General features: G+C 39.3%; 1 protein-coding gene across 18 annotated transcripts in view; it reads left to right on the forward strand.

Moving 5' to 3' along the window:
* TRIP12 (thyroid hormone receptor interactor 12) overlaps positions 1-20,832 on the forward strand; it is a 138,709-nt gene that overhangs the window by 29,127 nt on the left and 88,750 nt on the right. For all 18 annotated transcript variants that reach the window (XM_060624038.3, XM_060624034.3, XM_060624040.3 and 15 more), the window contains exon 2: positions 10,909-11,055. In XM_060624038.3, coding sequence (XP_060480021.1) covers positions 10,958-11,055 — 98 coding nt within the window. In that variant the 5' untranslated portion in view covers positions 10,909-10,957. The remainder of the gene's footprint in view (positions 1-10,908; positions 11,056-20,832) is intronic.

Here is a 20,832-nt window from a genome sequence, read left to right on the forward strand (position 1 = left end):
GCGGGGTTTGAACTCAAGAACCATGAGATCATGACCTGAGCCAAAGTCAGACACTTAAACTGACTGAGCCACCCAGGCACTCCAGCACCTACTTATGTTTTGTAAAAATGCTACTGTTTGTAGAAATGTGGAGCACTGGTCTGTAGAGTTTATGACTTTTTTTTTTTTTTTTTTTTAAGATTTATTTATTTTTGAGACAGAGACAGAGCATGAATGGGAGAGGGTCAGAGAGAGAGGGAGACACAGAATCTAAAACAGGCTCCAGGCTCTGAACTGTCAGCACAGAGCCCGACGCGGGGCTCGAACCCATGGACCGCGAGATCATGACCTGAGCCGAAGTCAGACGCCCAACCGACTGAGCCACCCAGGCGCCCCGAGTTTATGACATTCTAAATGTGAGGCTTTTTTTAACCTTTGAAAAATACTGTCTGAGACTATTTCCAAATTTACATACAATTCCTATAACATACAGAATTTTTTAAATTCATTTTTCTCCTGTGACATAGATAATTTTAAACAAAAATTTGGCACTGTGCATTTTTCTGCTTTATATTAAAGTTACAGTCTGTATCTTGTTTCCCCAACTTTTGAGTTAAGTTTTTTAGTTTTGTTTTCCCTGAGCCTAACCACAAACTTAGTAGTATTTGTTCCTGAAAATGCTTCAGGATCTAACACTGTTGATTACAGGTTACATATTGTTGTTTCAAAAAGTTGGTACCAACCCATGATTATCACAGTGTTGAAATATTTTTTGTTGTTGCCAGGCAGGCTAGGTAGACTTTTTAATACAAGCAGTCTTAAATAAATTAACCTCTCTGGTTTCATTATTATGGTGGAGTTCGCAGCAGTGATGAGAACATACATGTATTGAAGAAAATACTCTGAAATTGCCTTATTACATGCGTTCTAAAGGTCATTTACCAAACAAAATTGTTTTTATCCATGGGGAGCACCTTCTGTAAACTACAGGATACTTCGCGTTTTACTTTCAGTGACTGTGATTCTTACCCAGCGGGCATCTTCCTATCCCTTCCTATCCCTGGTGGAGAGAGGCATTTTACTGATTATTCTTCCCTCCTTCCTTCAGTAGTTCTTCCTTTTGATAATCACTGTGTCTGATTGTGGTGTTACTAAGTCTTTATGAGGAGGAATTTACACAATATACCCCATTTAAGAAAAGCTAAAATGTTAGGCTAGAGTGTTACAAAATTGAGAGCGGAATCAGATTTTAGAGGCTAGCTAGTCCATAACCTTTCCCTTTTGTCTCTTCATTCCTGGGGAGGTAGAAAAGAACATCTTTAAGAGGATGTACTAAAAATGCTGGTGATAAGCTGACCTTCTACCCCCACCACCGACTGGCTAATTATGGTAGCCCGCAGGATTGAGACCTGTTAAAACTGGGTCTGTGAGCCATCTTGGGCACATGGGCTGAAACTTGCTGACTCTAGTCTATAATCTTGAGGCCTTAACAACAAGAAAGAAATGCTCTATTAAATGTTGTTAGTGTTTTGAAGGATTATAGAAGTGTTAGGAGCTAAGACAGGATTTATATTAAGGAATGAGGTGCTCTGCATTTTAGAAGTAGCTGGACTGGATTGTATCTCTTTGTGATAAATTGGCCGATCATAGTATAGTATTCCACAAAATAGATTTTTGGTGCAGTGATGGATACACGATCTCTGGCTGATTCAGCATGTCATTCCTTGTGGTCTGTGTTTTAGGCAGTAAGAACTCCATTTACTTGGAAACAGGATTTGAATTACAGATTACTTTTTTTTTTTTTTAAATAAACATGTATCTGGGGTGTGGAAACCTTTGAAAATCACGTTTTGAATTTTTCTGCAGTTTTTAGTAATGAGGCCACATGACTAAAAGAAATGAAAATGAGAAAATAATCTCAACATGGCTAGTATTTTAATTTTTTTTTTCCTGGTTATTCTTACCCACTAAGTGTTAAAATTACAACATATGTAATTGTGTGAAGAATTTTTTGAATAGGGAAATAGGTACATGGTTCAGAATGTGAAAGGCATCAAAGGGTCCTGTTCTAACAAGGTAGATGATTTAAAGTTTTTTTTTTAATGTATTCTTTATTAGTAATATTTAAGCCAGTTATTATTTACATGTATAATATATATGTAGATGTGTTCTGTGCCCAGCATTCTGTACCTGCTTTTTTGCTTAACAAAATCTTGACAGTAGTTCCATTTGTAGTGCATAGAGCATTTTCCTTTTTAAAATCTTAAGGTTGTCTTTCTGTTTTATAACCTGTTTTTAACATTGTACAATAGTGTTTTTTCTTCTGTTTCTTTTATTACCCATGTCCTCCTTTTTTGTCTCCTTCAGTTGTTTGCCCAATTCAGATTTCTTCTTCTGCCCTGCAGTTCATTTTCAGTTTTGCTTTCGGTCATTCTCCTTTTGAGCAGAACAGATCATCTCAGTGCAAAGCCCACGTGCTACCTTTTGCGTGGTGGGTTGGTGATTGTTTCCCCAGCTGATCTTAATTTTGGAGTTGCTGTTTCCCTTTCCTGCTTCTCTCTCCAGTTCTAGGCTGTTTTTTGTCCTGTTTAATCAGGGTGCTGTTAAACACAAATGGCGAGCCTGCCTCCTTTTTAGTAGGTACACCTCCCTCCTGTTCCGCAGCTTGTGAAATTGGCCCCTGAGGAGAAGGCACTTTGATCTTTTGTTGCCCTTCCTCTGCAATTCTGTTTTTTCCAGGAAAGGATCATTGATGGAAACCCTTGAGGTATTCTTACCTTTTTCTTCTTTAAAAACTCCATGGTCTTTACCTCTTTCCTGTTTTTGGTATAGATTTTGTTGTATCTGTTGAATTGTCTTCTATGATTTAGGGTATAGTCCACTTTTCTCTGGCTTCATTATACGTGGGTTTTTTTTAATGAATTTTTAAGCTTTTATTCATTTTGCTTGATTTCAGGAAGGGAAATGAAGAGCTTTCACCACACTGTCTCCTTTCTGGGAGATAACTGTTGTGTCTGGGTTATGTCCAAAAATCTTTTGAATCAAGTGTGCTTAGACCCAAGAAATATTGGAGTCTCTTATATACTAATTAATGTATTGACAGAGTCCTTTGTGAATCTCAAGTCTTGTCGAATAATATACTTTGTAAGAATAATGCCAAAATTAATCTCGTGAACTCTTGCCAGATGGCACGTAAGGTAGATTCTTAAGGCATATTACAATTGTAAAATGGGGGTGTTGGCATCCCTTCCTGTGCCCAGTGTTGCATTTAGTTGGTAAGTGTTGGGTGACACTTAAAAGATCGAGGGTTTGTTGTAGGCATTTTAGTTTTTAATTTGCGCTTTGTAAATGAAAGTATAGTATAGAAGTTATTCAGAGTTCAGACCATGGTGGGTCAGGTGTATTCTATTTGCCCCTTTGTAAATGGATTAGCTGTCCACAGATCAGTAAGCAAAAAGTGGTTAATTTTTTGGAGTAGAATAGCATGTGTAAAGTATATTTTCCACTGGCGTTCTGGAGAGCTGGATTCTGCTGTTAGGTCTGTATATCCCTAAATAGATGTAGGCTCTTGAGCAGTTGACTCTTTGGATGAAGATATCCTCTTGCATAAATGAGATAATTCCATCAGGTATGGATTGAACATAAGTTTATGGTTTCTACTCTCATGTACGTTCTTAGTGCTGCTGGGCAGTCATCCTTTCCCATAGTTCCTTCCTCTGTTTTACTTTAGGTAAACTCTTTGAAATCTCCATTCTCTCTTATTTTTCTCATACCTGTTAGTCACAGATTCAGTCAAGCTAGGCATGTACTTCCTTGCTTCCATTTATCTTCTCTTGCCTTGGAGATTGATGTACCTTTCTTATCTGAGGCTTATGCTCTTAATTCTGTTTTCCTCCTGTAGGATATTGTTAGTAAACTATATGCCGTTTCCAGCCCTTTCAGTAATTTTTTTCCTTATGACATAAACATGTTCAAGACATTTTTTTAGAAATGAAGATCATACCATGTGGCCTTGGTCAAACCTGCCGCCCTTACTTGGTTGGCTGTCTCTTCTCTGTCCTCTTTATAGGCTAGCATTTAGTATTTACTGTCCATTTAACTTAGTCATACGTTCTCCTCCCCTCCATTTCTAGAAACAACTCTCACCAGTATCCAAATCCTGATGGACACTGTTCCGTCTTGTGTGTCTGTTCTTTCTGCCTATCTTATTCCACTTAGTGTCTGCAATACCACCTTCCTGATTTTTTCCCCATACTTTTTGTTTTTGTTTCATATTTTCAATGTTTATCCCCCATACTTTGATTCTCCTCATCTGAATTCTTCCTTTTCTGTTTTCCTTAGATTTCGGTGTTTCCTAAGGTTTCATTCTAGGCCTGTTGCATACTTTTCATTGAGGAAGTGAAGTCTCCTTGATTATCTTGGTTTCACCTTCTACACATTGATCATTTTTATCATCTACACATTACCCTTAACTACTTAATTCCAGATCTTTATTTCCATCTGTATGCTGGAACTCTTCACCTAAGTATCCTACATAATAACTCAAACTGGACATGTTTGACATTAGACTTTTTTTTTTGCCCCATTGGTTTCCTTGGGTAATGTTACTACCATTTCTTATGGTTTTCTGAAGTTAAAAGCAGAACTTAAAACTATAGAATGAACACGTAGTAAAGATTTTATTCAGCTCACTAATTAATGAAGGGGAACCTGTTAGGGAAAGCTGGTTTAAAAGCATCTGGGGAACTGGGTATTTAAAGGAAATTTGGTAAAGGATTTTAGAATAAGTTTACTGGCGTCCTACAGGGCAACAGGGTGCACTCTTTGGGGTTATCTTATCAGCTGTTGTAGAAGTTCCTGTGGTATTTCCAGTAGACACAGATCTGCAAGTCAACCGGTGAATTCATTGTCAGAACCCCTAAATAATAGTATATAGCAACGTTGATGCTAGTCTTCTCTAGAAAATTAATTCCTAAGTGAGCCTGCTAATGTTTCATTTGATACTGAAAGGATTTGCTTTCTTTACTTTTTAGATAACTTTTCAACCCTTGTTACCACAGCAAGAAACCTGAAAGGCATTTCAGATTAGTGTTTCTATTCATATGCATGCTGAAGTTGGATAACCACAGACCCATATTCTCTTTTTTGATTGCCTAGATTTTATCGTTTCAACCTTTGACTGCCATCTCTTCATCATTTCACCTTCCATCGTTATCAGACCCTCATTTATCTATCCTTAGATCTGTTTGGTAGCTGAATAGTTGATCTGCCTCCTTATCTGTAGGTCTTAAACTAGTAATTTTGAGTTTTTAGGCCCTTCATGATACAGATCAGATTTGTTTCCAGGTCCAAGTTCTTCCCAGATCCCGTATTTGAGCGCTGACGACTTACTCAGTACTCCTCCATTGTGATTTCTTCATTCCTGTGTGCCATCCTTCTTGGCCCTCTTTAAGCTGAGCCTTCTCAATGGAGTAAGGGCAAAATTAAGTCACCTTTTCTTCTCTGTTTACAATATTACCTTTGATATTGCCTCTTGTATCATTTAGTATAATTTCTGATAATTCATTTAAGGATTGGGCAGTTAACAATGATTTTTTCAAAGAACTGTGAAAGGATTAGAATCTTCTGGATATCTTCCAAGCTTGGAAAGGTCATGGTTCTCTAATGTTTTGACTCTTTAAAAAAGGTAAATGTATAATTATTTTTATTTGTTCAGCCATATAACATAGTCACAAAGAGCATGGACTTGAGGTCAAATCTGTGTTTGGTGCTGACCCAGTTTCTTGTTAGCTTTGTGGTGGTAGGGTTATTTTAACTTCACGTGTGCCACAGTTTCTTTGAAGGAAGTGAATTTCCAGTACCTATTTTTGGTAAGGTTGTTGTGAAAATTAAATGAAAAAGCATTTAGCCTTGTATATGGTAAGCACGGAATAAACATTACCCGTAATTGTTTTTATTTTAGTTTTCCCTTTAAAACCTGTGTTTTCCACTAAATATTATTTTCTAGTGTTAAAATGTATAATTTGAAATTACTTTGTGTGTTGTACAGCATTCAGTATTCCATCATCACATTGGATTGGGTTTGATGCCCCTACATTGAATCAAACACTTAGCTGACCCAGTTCTCAAGTCACTTGGCCCTTTTCCCTGTACTCGGTGGCTCTTCTTCCTCATTTCTGCTCCTTGTGAGCGGGGATTGTTTTGTCTCTCTCGTACCTCTCAACCCCTTGCTCTTCAGGAAGCCGAAAGGTTATTCATTAAAGATAGTGTTGTTTGAAGTCCTTGACATTCTTCTGCAAAAATGGCTTTTTGTTTCCGTAAACAAGGGTGACTTCTATTCCATTTTATTGTGGAGTTTAATACTGCCACTGGGCAGTTGAACTTCGCATACCTGCTCCTAAGTGTGGACTTTTTGTTTTGATCTAGTATATGCAGTTGTTCACATCTGCGGTTCTGGATGCCATTACCTGCAGTCTGAAAGTCCATATGCCTTTACTCCGTACACACAGGGGCTACTTAATCTTGTAACACTTCCCTTTCCTTATTTGGAAAGTAGGATAATAAAATGGTTTATAAGGCTCATTGGCACATTTAAATTTTGCTTAATAGAATAAACAGAGGAGTAAAGTGTCACGCAGTTGTGTTCATCACTGGTGTTATTAAACTCTAGTTTCAGAATCTGAAGCCAAACCAAGTGCCCTTTGCAGGCCCACGTCTAAATAGAGTGCCTAAGAAATGGGGTGCGGGGGAGACAGCAGATAAATAGATTCACTTTCAGTGTCAGTTCTGGATGCGGAAAACTTTTCTGCAGACATTGTGTGTGGGACATAGATTGTAGCTTTTTAAAATGTTACCATCTTTACTGTGAAATAATGCAGCTTTTTTTAGTTTCGGTGTCGCCTCTTAAATAGGTAATAGGTAGTGATGACACTTATGAATTAGCTAGCTCCCTGTTCTGGGTTACTAAGTTGGAGATTGGTTTTCCAGTCTGTCAGATGTCCTTCGTGTGATAAAAATTCTGCATAAGTACTAACGAACCTCTGTGGTATTCCTTTTCGTATTTTCCTTTCATACTTGGCCATGATTAGGAAGAACTACTACGTCCTGAAGTTAATTTTTGTAATCCATTTCTCTTGGTGTTCTGAGCTTTACACTAAGTGAGTGGTTGGTTTATTTCATTTTATTTTCTCTGTTAAAGTTTATTTATTTTGAAAGAGGAGAGAGAGCGGGGGAGGGGCAGAGAGAGGGAGAGAATCCCAAGCAAGCTCAGTGCTGTCACCACAGAGCCAGGTGTGGGGCTCGATCTCATGAACTGTGAGATCATGACCTGAGCTGCAATTCAAGAGATGCTTAACCAACTGTGCCACCCAGGTGCTCCTGAATCTTTTTTTTTTTTTTAATCTCCCTCCCTCCCCGCCCCCCCCCCCCCCCCAGTCTTAATCTCTTTTCTGTGATTTTGAATTAGCAGAATTAGAGGGAAATCAGTTTCCAGAATGACTACAGTTGAAATTTCCTTGAAAGAATATCCTTCTTTTAAAATTTTAAGAGTGCATTTTAAAGTATAGATTAATATGCCATTCTGGATTTCCTGAAAGAGTTCTATTTGCCTGAAGAGCTAAGTACTTTTCACATAAAATTCAAATGCTGTTTAACCTGAACAATGAGTAAGTTTGTTGGCCACTTAGCTGGGAACAAAGTCATCGTGAGTTTTATAGTCGTGAACATACCCATTAGTGTTTTTATGCTTTTCCCGTTGAGGTCAGAGTCCTATATGCCATCTATTTTATTTGAATATTTTGGGATTTAATATCAGAGGTTTTATGTGATTATTTTCACAGAAATGAAGTTAGTATGTTAGAAGAGTAGGATGTTTCAGGACCTGATAGGGTTATTAACAGGTTGGACTTAAAACTTATAGTTTCAGCTTTAAGATGGAATCTTTTGAGTTCATACTCATTTCAGGTTCTTAAAACACAAATTATAGCTATGATATAGTTTCTATATTGGTGTAACTCACACATGTGTGTTTTAAAATTTAGTTAATAAAATGCAGTAGGCATAAGAGTATAACAAGAAGGAAAAAAATCACTGTATGGTGAAAATATTTGGGCTCTTACCTGGAGCGAGAGGAGTTCAGTTTGGTTGAAGCTGAGGTAGTGGTGATCTCCGGAAGGGATAGATCTCAGTGTCAGATTCAGAGGACTAGATCCTCAACAGATGGCTTGAACTTTTTTGGATTGGTAAAGGGTTAAGTTGGTCGCCCTGGATGGTCCCTTCCAGCTTTGGATTTATTGGTAATCTGGCAGAGGGGGAGGTCCTGTATATATTTTATGTTAATCATAGATTTACTTTTTGGGGTTTCGTACTCCAGAGTTGAACAGAGCCTGGCAGCTTTCCTTAAAAAACAGTTAGCACTTGGGTAAATAACTGTCTTCTTATTTGCCACCACCCTTTCTGTCTTTAGCAAGAGTTATCTGTGAACAGGCCGTGGGCTGGTGATGGTAACGGTCACCGGTACTGGTGGACAAACTCAGAAGAAGTCGGGAGTGTTGTTAAGGTGCCTTCGGTAACTGCGGGTCCGAATGACCAGTGTCGCTTCGATCCCTTTGAATGACTTAACATCCCGTGACCTACAGTGTGCATTTCAGGCTAGTGAGACCTACCAGTCTTGGTCGCTAACAGTCTTCTTTGCTTTTCAAAGTGAAGGCAGCAGTAGCTTGCTCTTCTCTTGTTTCCATGCTGTTGAGGGTCCAAGTGAAATGGCACTGTGATGTTTGAATTAGTAAAGCTTCTTGGGCGAATCCTGAGATAGAATGGCTTTTGCTTAATTCCTGAATAGGGTGCGGTTGTTCGCGGGTGCGGTACTGCCAGGAGAGGTCTTTCAAAATGTTTCCGGTCCTTGTCCCCACAGAATCAGAATCTCTGAGGGCAGAAGCCGGGCATTCATATTTTGACAAAACTTCTCAGGTTATTGTGGAATTAATCCTTACTTAAAAGCGCTATTGATTGTGTTTATAGCAAAATTCACTTTGAAACTCTATCTCTAGAAATGTAAGACTCACCTTGATAGTGGTTTTTATGAAGTTTCCCCCAATGCATTATTTGGCCACAAGGGTCGTATTTATTTGCGATAAGCATCTATAGTAATAAGAGTAATAGTTAATATGTACTGAGCCCTCGGAATAGCGTAGGCACCGTGGTAAGTGGTTTGCGTGGATTTGTCACTTAGTCCTCCCAACCGCTCTATGAGGTAAGTTCTTTATCCCCGTTTGGTAGACTGAAGCAGAGAAGTGTATGTACAAGGCCACACAACTTGGTGCTCGTAGAGTCAGGACTCAAACTCAGCCAGAGGCAGTTTGACTCGAGAGCCGAGAGCCGTGCATTTCTAACTGTTCTGCTAGAGTGACCTACCTCATGGCTTATTGTGGTTTATTGTTATTATGGTTTATTCTGGTAGATAACAACAGTGACTCTTTTCATCTCAGACCTCAGACCCCAGGTCCTCTTTCTGAAAGGCAAGCAGTATTAAGTTTGCAATGTGTAGACAATAGATAAGGATACATATGCAGTCTTTTAAATCTGCATACACACAGCCAGGAGTTTTATAGTGTTTACCCTCTAATATATCTTGGGGGAGATCTTTCCACATTGATACATGTAAATTCAGTCTTTCTCTCTCAGTGGTTTGTACTGTTCCCTGTTTTTTATTTCCAAAATTGACAGTTAGTACATGAGTAATTTGAACTTTCTGACCAGAGTTTATTTAGTATATTGATGATGATGTGGGCATATGTGACAGAAACCATCTTTTTCTGCTGCTGAATTGGGTCAATATGTAACTCCAAAGAGAACCCACTTCTTGTTCTAGAGCATGGAAGCTCTTAAAACAAAATCCAGTAATAGATTTAGTCGTGAGTAATTTGCATTGTCTTTGGCACTGTGTCCTGTGATGTCACATGCGTTCTTTTCCCTCCCCAGTAAACAGAATGAAAGAACCCTAGTTGGAGTTTGACTGGAGGCTTAAGAAAAATTGTGAAGATTTGATTTACACAAATTGTGGTTCTTTCTATGATGGTGATAAGGGCCTGTCTATCAGTTAACTTGATTTTCTTTGGGTATCAGCATTTTTTCTACATAATAAATTTCTAATAGAAAGTTCACATTGATTAAGAACTGTGTTTCGAGTTAAATTGTTATATTTGTGAATTATGTTCTCAATATCGTATTGCTAACGACTCTGTGGGATAGGTGATACACTGATTTCACAGAAGAGGTAAAAAGAAATCGAGAGATTAAGTGTCTTGTCCAAGGTCACAGCCAGCACAGCTAATGTTGAAATCCAGGATATCTGGGACCATTTCTTAGTTCACTGGACTTCAGCCCCTTTCTCCTCATTTCTCCATAGTGTTACAGTTTCCTTTGCATTTATGATGTCATTTGTTATTCACAGCAATACTGTGAAGTAGGCATGACATGTTGTTTATTCTGTGGCTGAGGAGTTGGAGGCTGGAGGCTCTGATTTGTACAAAGGCAGACAGACCCCTTTAATACCTGTTCTGTCACAGGACTTGAGCCAGAGTGTTCTGATGCTGGGTGTAGTGCCCTTTCCTACACACTATAAGAAATGGAGAAGCAAAGACAAATTTCTGCTTGTGCCCTGTTTTCTTTGAATTGAGAATTTCCTGGGTGTTCCATGAGAAATCTATGTTAATTTTATGTGCTGGGCTCTGGACCACATGCCTTGAATTTGGTATATTCCTGACATCTTATATGACATTACTCAGATTTCAGATAAGACAATGTAGCATCAGTTTGGCCGTATAAATTGCTGACCTGAAATTTCCCCTTCATCTTTGTTGCCCCTTATCTGGTTTCTGTGGTGTACCACATATAGCTGATAATTTTTTCTCATTTTTCTTTTCCTTTCAGTGAATGGTAGTGTCTAGAAAGGGTATGTCCCTTCAAGAGAGAGGTGCCAATGTCCAACCGGCCTAATAACAATCCAGGGGGGTCACTGCGACGTTCACAGAGGAACACTGCCGGGGCCCAACCACAAGACGACTCGATAGGAGGAAGGTATGTATTGGATGGTAATTTGAAAAGTAAGTGGTGAAAAAAAAATGCTTTTTAAAAACCTCATTTTGAGGACAGAAAATTAAATGGTTCACTGCAAATGGGCAATTTTTTCCTAATTTTTTGAGCCAAGTAACACAAACAAAACTGGAATTCAAAGCAGTTCTTTCATCATTTTCCAAGTGCGCTAGGCTCAAAAAATAGTTGTCAGTCACTGACATTATCAGAAATCTGATTCAAGGGTCGTTAGCATATGGCATGTCCTGTTGTGCTTGCCCTTTCTCCTCACTCTCTTAAACATGCTACAGCGTGTCTTTCGATCGTTTGTGGTGCCTTTTCTTTATGCAGGTCTTTATTTACTTTATTGAAAGGAAGCTTCGTTTGTTTTAAGACCTTGAGTTCTGATAAGTAGCTTTTGAATCTTTTCCCCATCTTATTTTTCACCAGCGCGTGGGTACCGACAGGCTGGTGAGGCAGTCTGACTTTGTGGGCCTCTCCATTCTCGTTTTCTCAGTGGTATGGTGTTTCGCAGGTTTTTCAGTTAGAGTACTTGCCTAGGGGGGTAGTGTGAAGAATCAGATGCATTCTGTGGGATGGAAAATTCCTTGTCTGATTTAGCCAGGGACTGTCATTATGTATAAAATACTCAGAACCTCACTTGCAAAGCCTTCCTCTCCAATCCATGTTTAGCTTGCAATAAATCATGGCAAGGTTCTGATACGATTATCTGACACAACATTTGGAGACACTACCATGTGTATATTGTCTAGCAAATTATAAACAACTTTTTAAAAATGTTTTATTTATTTATTTATTTTGAACGAGAGAGAGCATGAGCAGCGGAGGGGCAGAGAGAGACAGAGGGAGACACAGAATCCGAAGTAGGTCCAGGTTCCGAGCTGTCAGCACAGAGCCCGACATGGGGCTCGAACCCACGCACCGTGAGATCATGACCTGAGCCGAGGTCAGACGCTTAACCGACTGAGCCACCCAGTGCCCCTATAAGGAAAGTTTTTAAATGTCACATGTAAGGAATATATTGAAACGGATCCTGCTGACATCAGGCTCTTTTAGTAGGTGAGCGTATGGACTTTGGACAAGGACAGCATTGTGTGAAATTACTGCCTCTGCCATTAAATAGCTGCGTGTCCTTTGTTGTATCTTTTAGGACACCTCGGAGTTTTTAGTCCACGCAGTGGGGAGATCTGTTTCATAGGGCTGTTGGTTAACATCAGCAATCTGTAGTATGTTACATTGCTAGCACCACGCTTAGTGTGCAGAGTTCTGTTCTGAAATTGTTTTTTGCTTTATTTTACAATCAGATTATTCGTTGGAGTAGCCACACTTTATTTTCTGTTGATTAAAAAATATCCTTCCCCCATTGTAAAGCATAGCATGTTAATTTTAGTGAATTTAGAGAATAAGAAGAGTATAAAGGAAAAAACCATAATTCCACAATCCACTTCTGACTTACACTGTTAACACTGGCATGTTTTTCCTTCGTCTTCTTTATTGCTATATATACATATATATGCTATATATGTGTATATATATATATATATATATATACATATATAGCATATATAATATATATTTATATGTGCTTGTGTTTACACGTAAATAACCTGTACCAATTTGGGGGTGCCTGGCTAGCTCAGTCGGGACAGCACATGACTCTTGATCTTGGGGTCGTGAGTTCGAGCCCCATGTAGAGATTTTTTTGAAAAGCAGAAAAAAAAATCAGTAACTTTTACCTTTTGAACAACTGGAGTTTTACATAGTAATACTCAGGTTCTATTTGGACTCTTGCACGTGAGTGACAGTTTGGTCTCTCACATAGTACACTGGTTCTAAAATCCACAGCGATGTTTTCAGCGCCTTTATCTTTTTCTACCCATTGGTGTTAACTATTTTATTGTATTAATGTATTTTAAAAATATGGGCAAGAAATAGAAATGGAAATGGTTAATATTAGTTATTAAGATGTATTGGTTTAAAGAACTAAGATAAAGTTGTAATCAAGATAGAACTCTTATTTATTTGTAGAATGGCACATTTTTGCTATAGTTTATTTGCTTTAAGTCTGTCAATGATTAGTTCAGTTGGTGCAGCCACTGTGGAAAACAGTATGTAAGTTCTTCAGAAAATTAAAAATAGAATTACCATGCAGTCTAGTAATTCCCTTGCTGGGTATTTACCCCAAGAAAACAAAAACACTAATTCCAAACATGCATCCCTGTGTTCATTGCAGCATTATTTATAATAGCCAAAATACGGAAGCAACCTAAGCACCCATCATTAGAATGATGGATTCAGAAGATGTGGTGTATATATGTACAATGGAATATTACTCAGCTCTAAAAGAGAATGAGATCTTGACATTTGCAGCAACATGGATGGACCTAGAGGGAATCATGCTAAGTGAATTAAGTCAGTCAGAGAAAGACACTACCATGTGCTTTCATTTATATGTATAATCTAAAAAAAACAACAAACAAACGAAAAACAGAAACAGACTCATAGAACAAATTGGTAGTTGCCAGAGGGGAGAGGAGTGAGCGGCAGGATGGGGGAAATAGGTGAAGGGGATTAAAGGTACAAACTTTCAGTATTAAAATAAGTCACAGATGTGAAAAGGACAGCATCGAGAAAACATAATCAGTAATATTGTAATATATGGTGACAGATGGGGACCACACCTAACTATGGTGAGCACCGAGTCATGTGTAGACCTGTCAAATGACTGTTGCACACCTGAAATTAATATGATTTGTCCGCCATAGTTTAGAATAACGATCTGAAAAAAAAATTGTAACTCAGTTGTGAAGGATAAGTGTAGAATTTAAAAATGTGCTTGGAAAAAAAAATGTGTTTGGAATGGCAGAAAACATGCTGAAGAAAATAAAGCAGAGTATACTTAGGGTTTTTATACTTTAATCCCTTCTCTCTTTCCATAATGTAGCCCATTTCGGTTTTTACAATTTCAACTTTCACATATCCTCAAAAAACATTTCCCCAGAAAATTAGCACATAAAGGAGGGCCAGTTCCCACCCACCCCCCCTTTTAGAAACCCAGAATCATTTGTGTCATTTTCTGTGTCCTTAAAATTGTTTTAAAAACATGACTTTTAAAGTCTTGATGTTCCATTGTGTGGCTGTACCATAATTTAGTAATAACTCTGAATAGATACATTTTTCCTCTTTTTATGTGGATAAGTGTAATTAATGACTATGACGTGTAAATTTAGACTATTAGCCAAAAAAGTCTGAACCAGTTTGACTAAGAATGCAAATTTGTTCATTTGAATTTTATTTTCCCCTCTCAGACAGCTTGATTCTTTGCTCATGATAGAATCTTGAACCTGGAAAGGACCTTTTCATCGAAGCCCAGAATGACATTGGAAGCCCTCGTAGACTGTGCTGTACTAGAAGTGAACTAATCTCTAAGAAACCTCTCTTTCGATTTGGGGGAGACAGAGAAGATTGGGATAAATTGGGAGGGAGCAGTTACCACTGTATTTTCGTTCTCTTTAGCTGACTCCTGTTGACCAGCTTTCCTAAGTCAAATGCTGCTATTAGGCTTTTGACTCAAAAATAGACGTGGTCTTGAAAATGTATTCATAGCGGTACAGCGTTTCAGCTGATGGGCACGAGTAGCAACCACTACAATCGTGCCCCGGTGGAGTGCTCCCAAATGTTTTTATGCGCCTTCTTTTAGTAGAGACTCAGAGGAGCTCTGCTAATAAGTAGGTAACCCCCATTCTCTGAATGTGGTAGTTTGCTCAGCATTCTACAACTAGTATGTAGAGTCAGGACCTGATTTCCAACCACTTGACTCTAAGTCAGTGATTATTTTCGTCACGCCAAACTGTTTTTACTGCACAAACCGCTCAGTTCCTATGATGAAGGACTTGGAAGAGGGTATGAAGAATGTATAATGGAAAAACCTCCACTCATTCAGTTGAGGACTTCAGTAGCAGTATTTCCCTCCTAGAATTTTTAAATGCATTCATTTTTGTATTCACTGTTTTCTTTCAGACTTGCATTAGGCTCTTCTTTGCATAGTGTCCCTCCTGTGACCGGTCCTGCCCATCCCCCAAATCAAGGTCATTTACGTTTTCCTTTCTTTTTAGGAGACTAGTTTTCATTCATTCTTGAGCTAAAAGGAATTTGGATCTTTGGGATGTATTTCATATCTCCTGGTTATTTTCTCTGCTCTGTTTCTCCTGTCCTCCTCTGTCCATATATTAACTAGACTTCCTCCTCTATTATTTCCCTTTCCATTTCTTGTGTAGTTTTTTGGTTTATAGGTGATCTGTTCTTTTCTGTACTCTATCGGATTTTTTAATGGAGTGAGGAAATGGTTGAATCCAGTCCTCTCCACCTGCCCAGCCCCATTAAAAAAAATTTGTCTTCAAAGTTTTAGTTATTCATTACAGAGTAAAACCTCGATTATGAGATCTATAGGTTATAACTTTTTCTTAGCATTGTCAGAGCAGGGATTTTTTTTTTTAGCCAGTGTTAATTATACAGAAAGGAAATAGATTTGTGTTTCGCTTAAAAATCTATTTCAGTGGGATGGATACAGAAAAGCACAAAAATAAATATCCGGAGATAGGTCTGTGTTAACATTTTGGTTTTTATTTGCCTTTAAAATACAGCTTAGCATGTAGCTGATTACATTATAAATATGGTTTTGGATCCTGCTTTGTTCAAAACTCAGCATCTTAACAAACATTTTCTCACATCATTACAATTTTTTTGGTAATTGTTACAAATGGCCACATGATTTACTGAACCACTATACAATGTTTTCCAGATTTACTTTTTAGTTTTTGGATAGTTAAATGGTTGTAATGGGCAAAATTTCTGCGTAGGCTTAAATGTTTGTATTTCCGGTGTCTCTCTCTCTCTCTCTTTTTTTTTTTTTTTTTTTTTTTAAAGAGAATAGGAGCGGGAGAGGGAGGGAGAAAGAGACTCCTAAGCAGGCTGCATACTCAGTATAGGCTCCATCCCACGACCCTGAGATCGTGACCTGGGTTGAAATCAAGAGTTGGATACATAACTGACTGAGCCACCCAGGCGACCCTCAGGTGTCTCCACTTGGTCAAAGGGAGTTTTTTTTTTTGTTTGTTTGTTTTTTTACAGTCAATTTGTTTCACATAAGTTTTTTTTTTTAACCCATTTACGTATCACCATCAGGAAAAAGAGTGCTTTTTCTCATCATTCTATTCATGTTATTTTCACTGTGCATTTTTCTGTTAATTTAATAATGAAAAAATCACATTAATTTTCTTGGTGTTTTTATACTAACAAGGTTAAACATTGGACAGATGTTCAGGTTTGAGGAATGAGATCTGAATGAAAATATTTTTTTGTTTGAGAATATTTTTTGGTATAAGCATACCAATAAGTTTGTTAATCCCCCTTTGTACCACTGTACAGGAGAACTGACCTTTAAAGCATTCAGCTGACATGAGCCCCTCTTGTCACAGTAACCCTCTTTTGTTGAATGATCTCCCTCAGTTCTTCACCCATGTGTTTTGAATGGTACTTATTCTGTTTTTGTTGTTTTTTTTTTTAAGTTTTATTTATTTTGAGAGAAACAGGGTGAGCCGGGGAGGGGTGGAGAGAGAGGGAGAGACTGAGAATCCCAAGCAGACCCTCCACTGTCAGCTCAGAGTCTGACGTGGGGCTCGAACTCCCGAAACCATGAGGTCATGACCTGAGCTTGAACCAAGTTAGACGCTTAACCAACTGAGCCACCCAGGCGCCCCTAGTTATTCTTTTCCAACATGATCTTCACTCAGCTCTTGACTGTCCATCGCCAGCGCCGGCCAGCCTTTTGCCAAAGCTGGGAGAATCTGCAACTCTCCCATCTTTCTGAGTTCATTGATGGGGCTGGGGCGGTCACATGATTCAGACTGGACGCTTTCTCTTTCCTGGTAGCAAAGAGAAGATGCGAATCTGAAGTAGCCAACGGCACATCTCCTGCGTTAGGGGAGAAGATGAACAGAGAAAAACAAATATATTAGTATGTGTGTATTAAAGTTCTGTGAAGTTTCAGTCTTTTAGGTCTTGAGAGCTGTGTAGACTCTTGCCTTCTCTAGGTTTGATTGATTAGCAATTGTGTTCAATCTGGAGGTGTGTGTGCATTATTTCAATCAAGCCTCTTTTGGCTTTAAGGAGTCCTGTCCTGCCTTAATGTACTTGTAAGCCCAACTCAGTGTAAGATCGTTCTCATTCGTTTGTAGAACACCATGCTAGTAAGCCCCATGCTGGCTGGTAGTTATCAAACTGAGAGTAGAATAGCCTTTGTTATAAGCTGTTCCAACTCAGTGGGGGAAATGGGTGTGCAGGTGATTATTAGAGTCAGGTGAGAAACATTTCTAGGGATGACCTCATTGATTTGGCCTCTGAAGGCTGAATTGAAGAAGCAGTTGCAAAGCAGGTGTTACATGTCAGCTATATTTGTCTCTCTCTACTTGACACGTGGTGTCATTAGTTACAGGGCGTGGATTGTATTTGTAATTTTTTATGTCACTTGTTACTTTGCTCTTAAGTGGTAGGTGTTCAACAAATACTGGTATGGGCTCCAAATAAGAAGGTTTACTTTCTTGGCATTTCTAGGCCCAGAGATAGGACTGCCTTTTATGGGAAAGGTCATGCGAAGGTGATTGACTGCAGTGAAGGAAGAACTGAAATAGGGCACAGTCGAAATGGGCTGTGTAACAGGGTGGCTGGAGCACCCTGCCGCGGGAGCACACAGCTCAGTAATCCGTAGAGGTGACAATCGAGCCGCCAGCGGACGTGCCATCTTGGGTCAGCTGCAGGCCCTGCTCGCAGAGTCTGGGCACTTGGTACTCGGGTAGCATTGCTCTGACAAGAGAGCACGCTGAATTGCCCTCCGGCTCTCCAAGGCTTCCCCCAGAAGGGTTTCATTTCCACTCACGTTCCCTTGACAGAGCAAGTTATGCGGCTGCACATGACTTCCGAGTAGTTCGGCAAGTGCCCCCCCACCGTGTGTCCCGCTCAGAGGAGAAATGGGGTATTTGTAAGCGGCACATTATAGCTGTCAGAGGCCCTTGAAACATTTTTCATTCTTCCTCCCATGTCTACAACAGACCCTTCGTTCCCCTGTATCCTACTTGGTGCAACATAGCCATGCGTCTGGTATGTTTTCTTCATTCTCCTACTCAACCAGTATGGATACCATTTTCCTATTCTTTTTTTTGCACGTACCTTTTGTCTTTTTTTTATCCTGACCTTCGCTGAGGCAGATGGAAGTTCAAGCTTTATCTTCTTTGGGAGGAGGAGAACATTAAAGAGAGACGGAGTTAATGTGGTGTGAAAATGACCTCATTGTTTCTTAGGACCAAATTGAAACCGCTTTTATAAACATGTATACTAGAGTGAGCCAGGTAACTTGCTAACTTGCTTCTTTTAATAATGGTGAATCTTACTGCTGTAATTAGATACTCTTGAGTTTTAGCCACAGAACCATATTTGCATATACCTTTTCACTTCTAGTGATGCTTTGGTAATGCTGAGAAGGCCTGTCTGTCCCATCATGCCTTTGGACAACCTTTGGAGGCAAGGTTTACAGGATTGTGGTGGTGTGTTTTGTTTTGTTTAAGTTTATTTGTTTATTTTGAGAAACACAGAGAAAGAGCACAAGTGGGGTAGGGGCGGGGGGGGGGCGGGGGGACAGGATCCGAAGTGGGCTCTGTGACTGACAGCAGAAAGCCCAACGCGGGACTTGAACTTATGAACCATGAGTTCATGACCTGAGCCAAAATCAGATGCTTAACTGAGCCACCCAGGCACCCTTACAAGGTTGTGTTAAACAGTGGCATGGTTGCCTTGGTCTGAGGAGGAACAGAAGCTACTTTATTGTAGTTGGAAGTTAGGCACAGTGGAGTGTGTGTGTGTGTGTGTGTGTGTGTGTGTGTGTGTGTGTTTGAGAGAGAGGGAGACCGAGCGTGAGAAGGGCAGGGGCAGAGACAGAGGGAGACCCAGAATCTGAAGTAGGCTCCAGGCTCTGAGCTGTCAGCACAGAGCCCCATGTGGGGTTAAACTTAAGAATCGTGAGATCATGACCTGAGCCAAAGTTGGACGCTTAACCAATTGAGCCACCCAGGTTCCCCCAACACGTTGGATTCTTAATAGTTACCCGTGTTAAGTTCTTTCTTGGACCAGCAGAGTAATATCTCATGTGTTTTGCTAACTTTCTTTGCAGTATAGGTATCTTGCTTTATTCACCAACTGTGAGATTTTGTTTAAAAGTCACATCATAAAAAAAAGGTCGTATCATAAGCATATTGGGAACCTGTAAGATGTCAGCTGCTGTAGATGATTTCTTATCCTTACTGAGGCTTTGCTCTGATGCTTCTGTCCCTCAATATGAGGGAATCTGATGTTCACACCAGTTTTCACACATGTTTTCTCCATATCGGAATGCATTCCTAGAAGAGTGTTAGTGTGAATGAAAAAATGAATATATACAAAAGCTTCTTCAATAGTTGAACAGCAAGTTTAGCATCACCTATGGAAGGCAGTTTTTTGGTAATAGGGAAAGCAAAAGAAAGCAGGAGGTCTCCTTTTTTGACATCTTTTCTTCCATTTTTCTCACATATCATCTGTAAAACCTTAAGCCATTTAATCTGACATGTATACAATTAGGGACAGAGGTACCAGCTCTGAAGCTGAAGGAAAAAACTTCATAGCTATGGATATAGGCCTTTTACTTTTCCCCCTGAGTCCCTAGGAACAGCTGCCAGGTTTCAGATTGAGAGAGTCAGAATGCCTGGGCTCATTTGTACCTTTCCTTGCCTAGGGACTGGGTGATTTTGTGCAAGCCTCATTTCCTACATCTTTAAAATGGAAATAGACCTGCCTTGAGTGTCATCTGAGAATTAAGTTGGATAAAAAAATTAATGTTTATCACATAGTCATACCTTTAAATGTATGTGTTCTGGGTGGTCTTAATAAGTTTTACTCAGTTATAAAAGCCAGTCTAGCTATGAGATACTCAATACTGCATCACTCATCTATCACTGATGACTAATTTACTTTGGATTATCTTCGTTTTTATACTCCTTACCCAACGACTTTGTAAAATGGTGGTGGGGGCGGGGGGAACGGTGCAAGTGTAATGAGCTGTATGTTCCCTTTTGTGGGCTGTCTTTTTCCACAGTTTTAATTACATGCAGTCCTTCTGCCTTGTTCTTGTTACACAGTAAGTAAGTACTTCTGTTTACTCACCTGTCCTTAGTATACCCTGGGTAGTTGAACATACAGAAATTTTGCTTTTGCCTCACTGTTTCCAACTCTGTCAGTCTCCTAGTGCCAGCCTTACTAAGGACAAAATCTAGATCCTTTGACAAGGCATTTAAACCCTGGCCTGTCCTTTCAACCTTGTTTCCTAATGTAGCTCTGTGCTCCGGGAAATTCATATCATTTGCCAGGTGCCATGTGGGTTTCGTGTTTTCCTGCCTCTGCCTTTCCCTATACTCTGCGCTTGACTCGAACATTCTTTCTCTTCAGCTTTTCATTCTTCGGGGTGTGGTTTAAATGCCATGTAGTCTATAAAGCCTATATTCTCCTAGAAGTAATTTTTCCCTTTGTTGAGAACTTAATAGCATCTGGTAGATCACTTTGTTTTATGAGGCACTGACCTCTTTGAGGACAGGAACTAGACTGTGTGTTATCCATATTTATATGCCTTGTCATGACTTGCATATATTTGAGTTGGCAAACCTGACAATCTGTTGAAATGAG

This window comes from Panthera onca, chromosome C1 (genome assembly GCF_046562875.1).
Source record: "Panthera onca isolate mPanOnc1 chromosome C1, mPanOnc1 haplotype 2, whole genome shotgun sequence".
Classification (NCBI taxonomy): Eukaryota; Metazoa; Chordata; class Mammalia; order Carnivora; family Felidae; genus Panthera; species Panthera onca.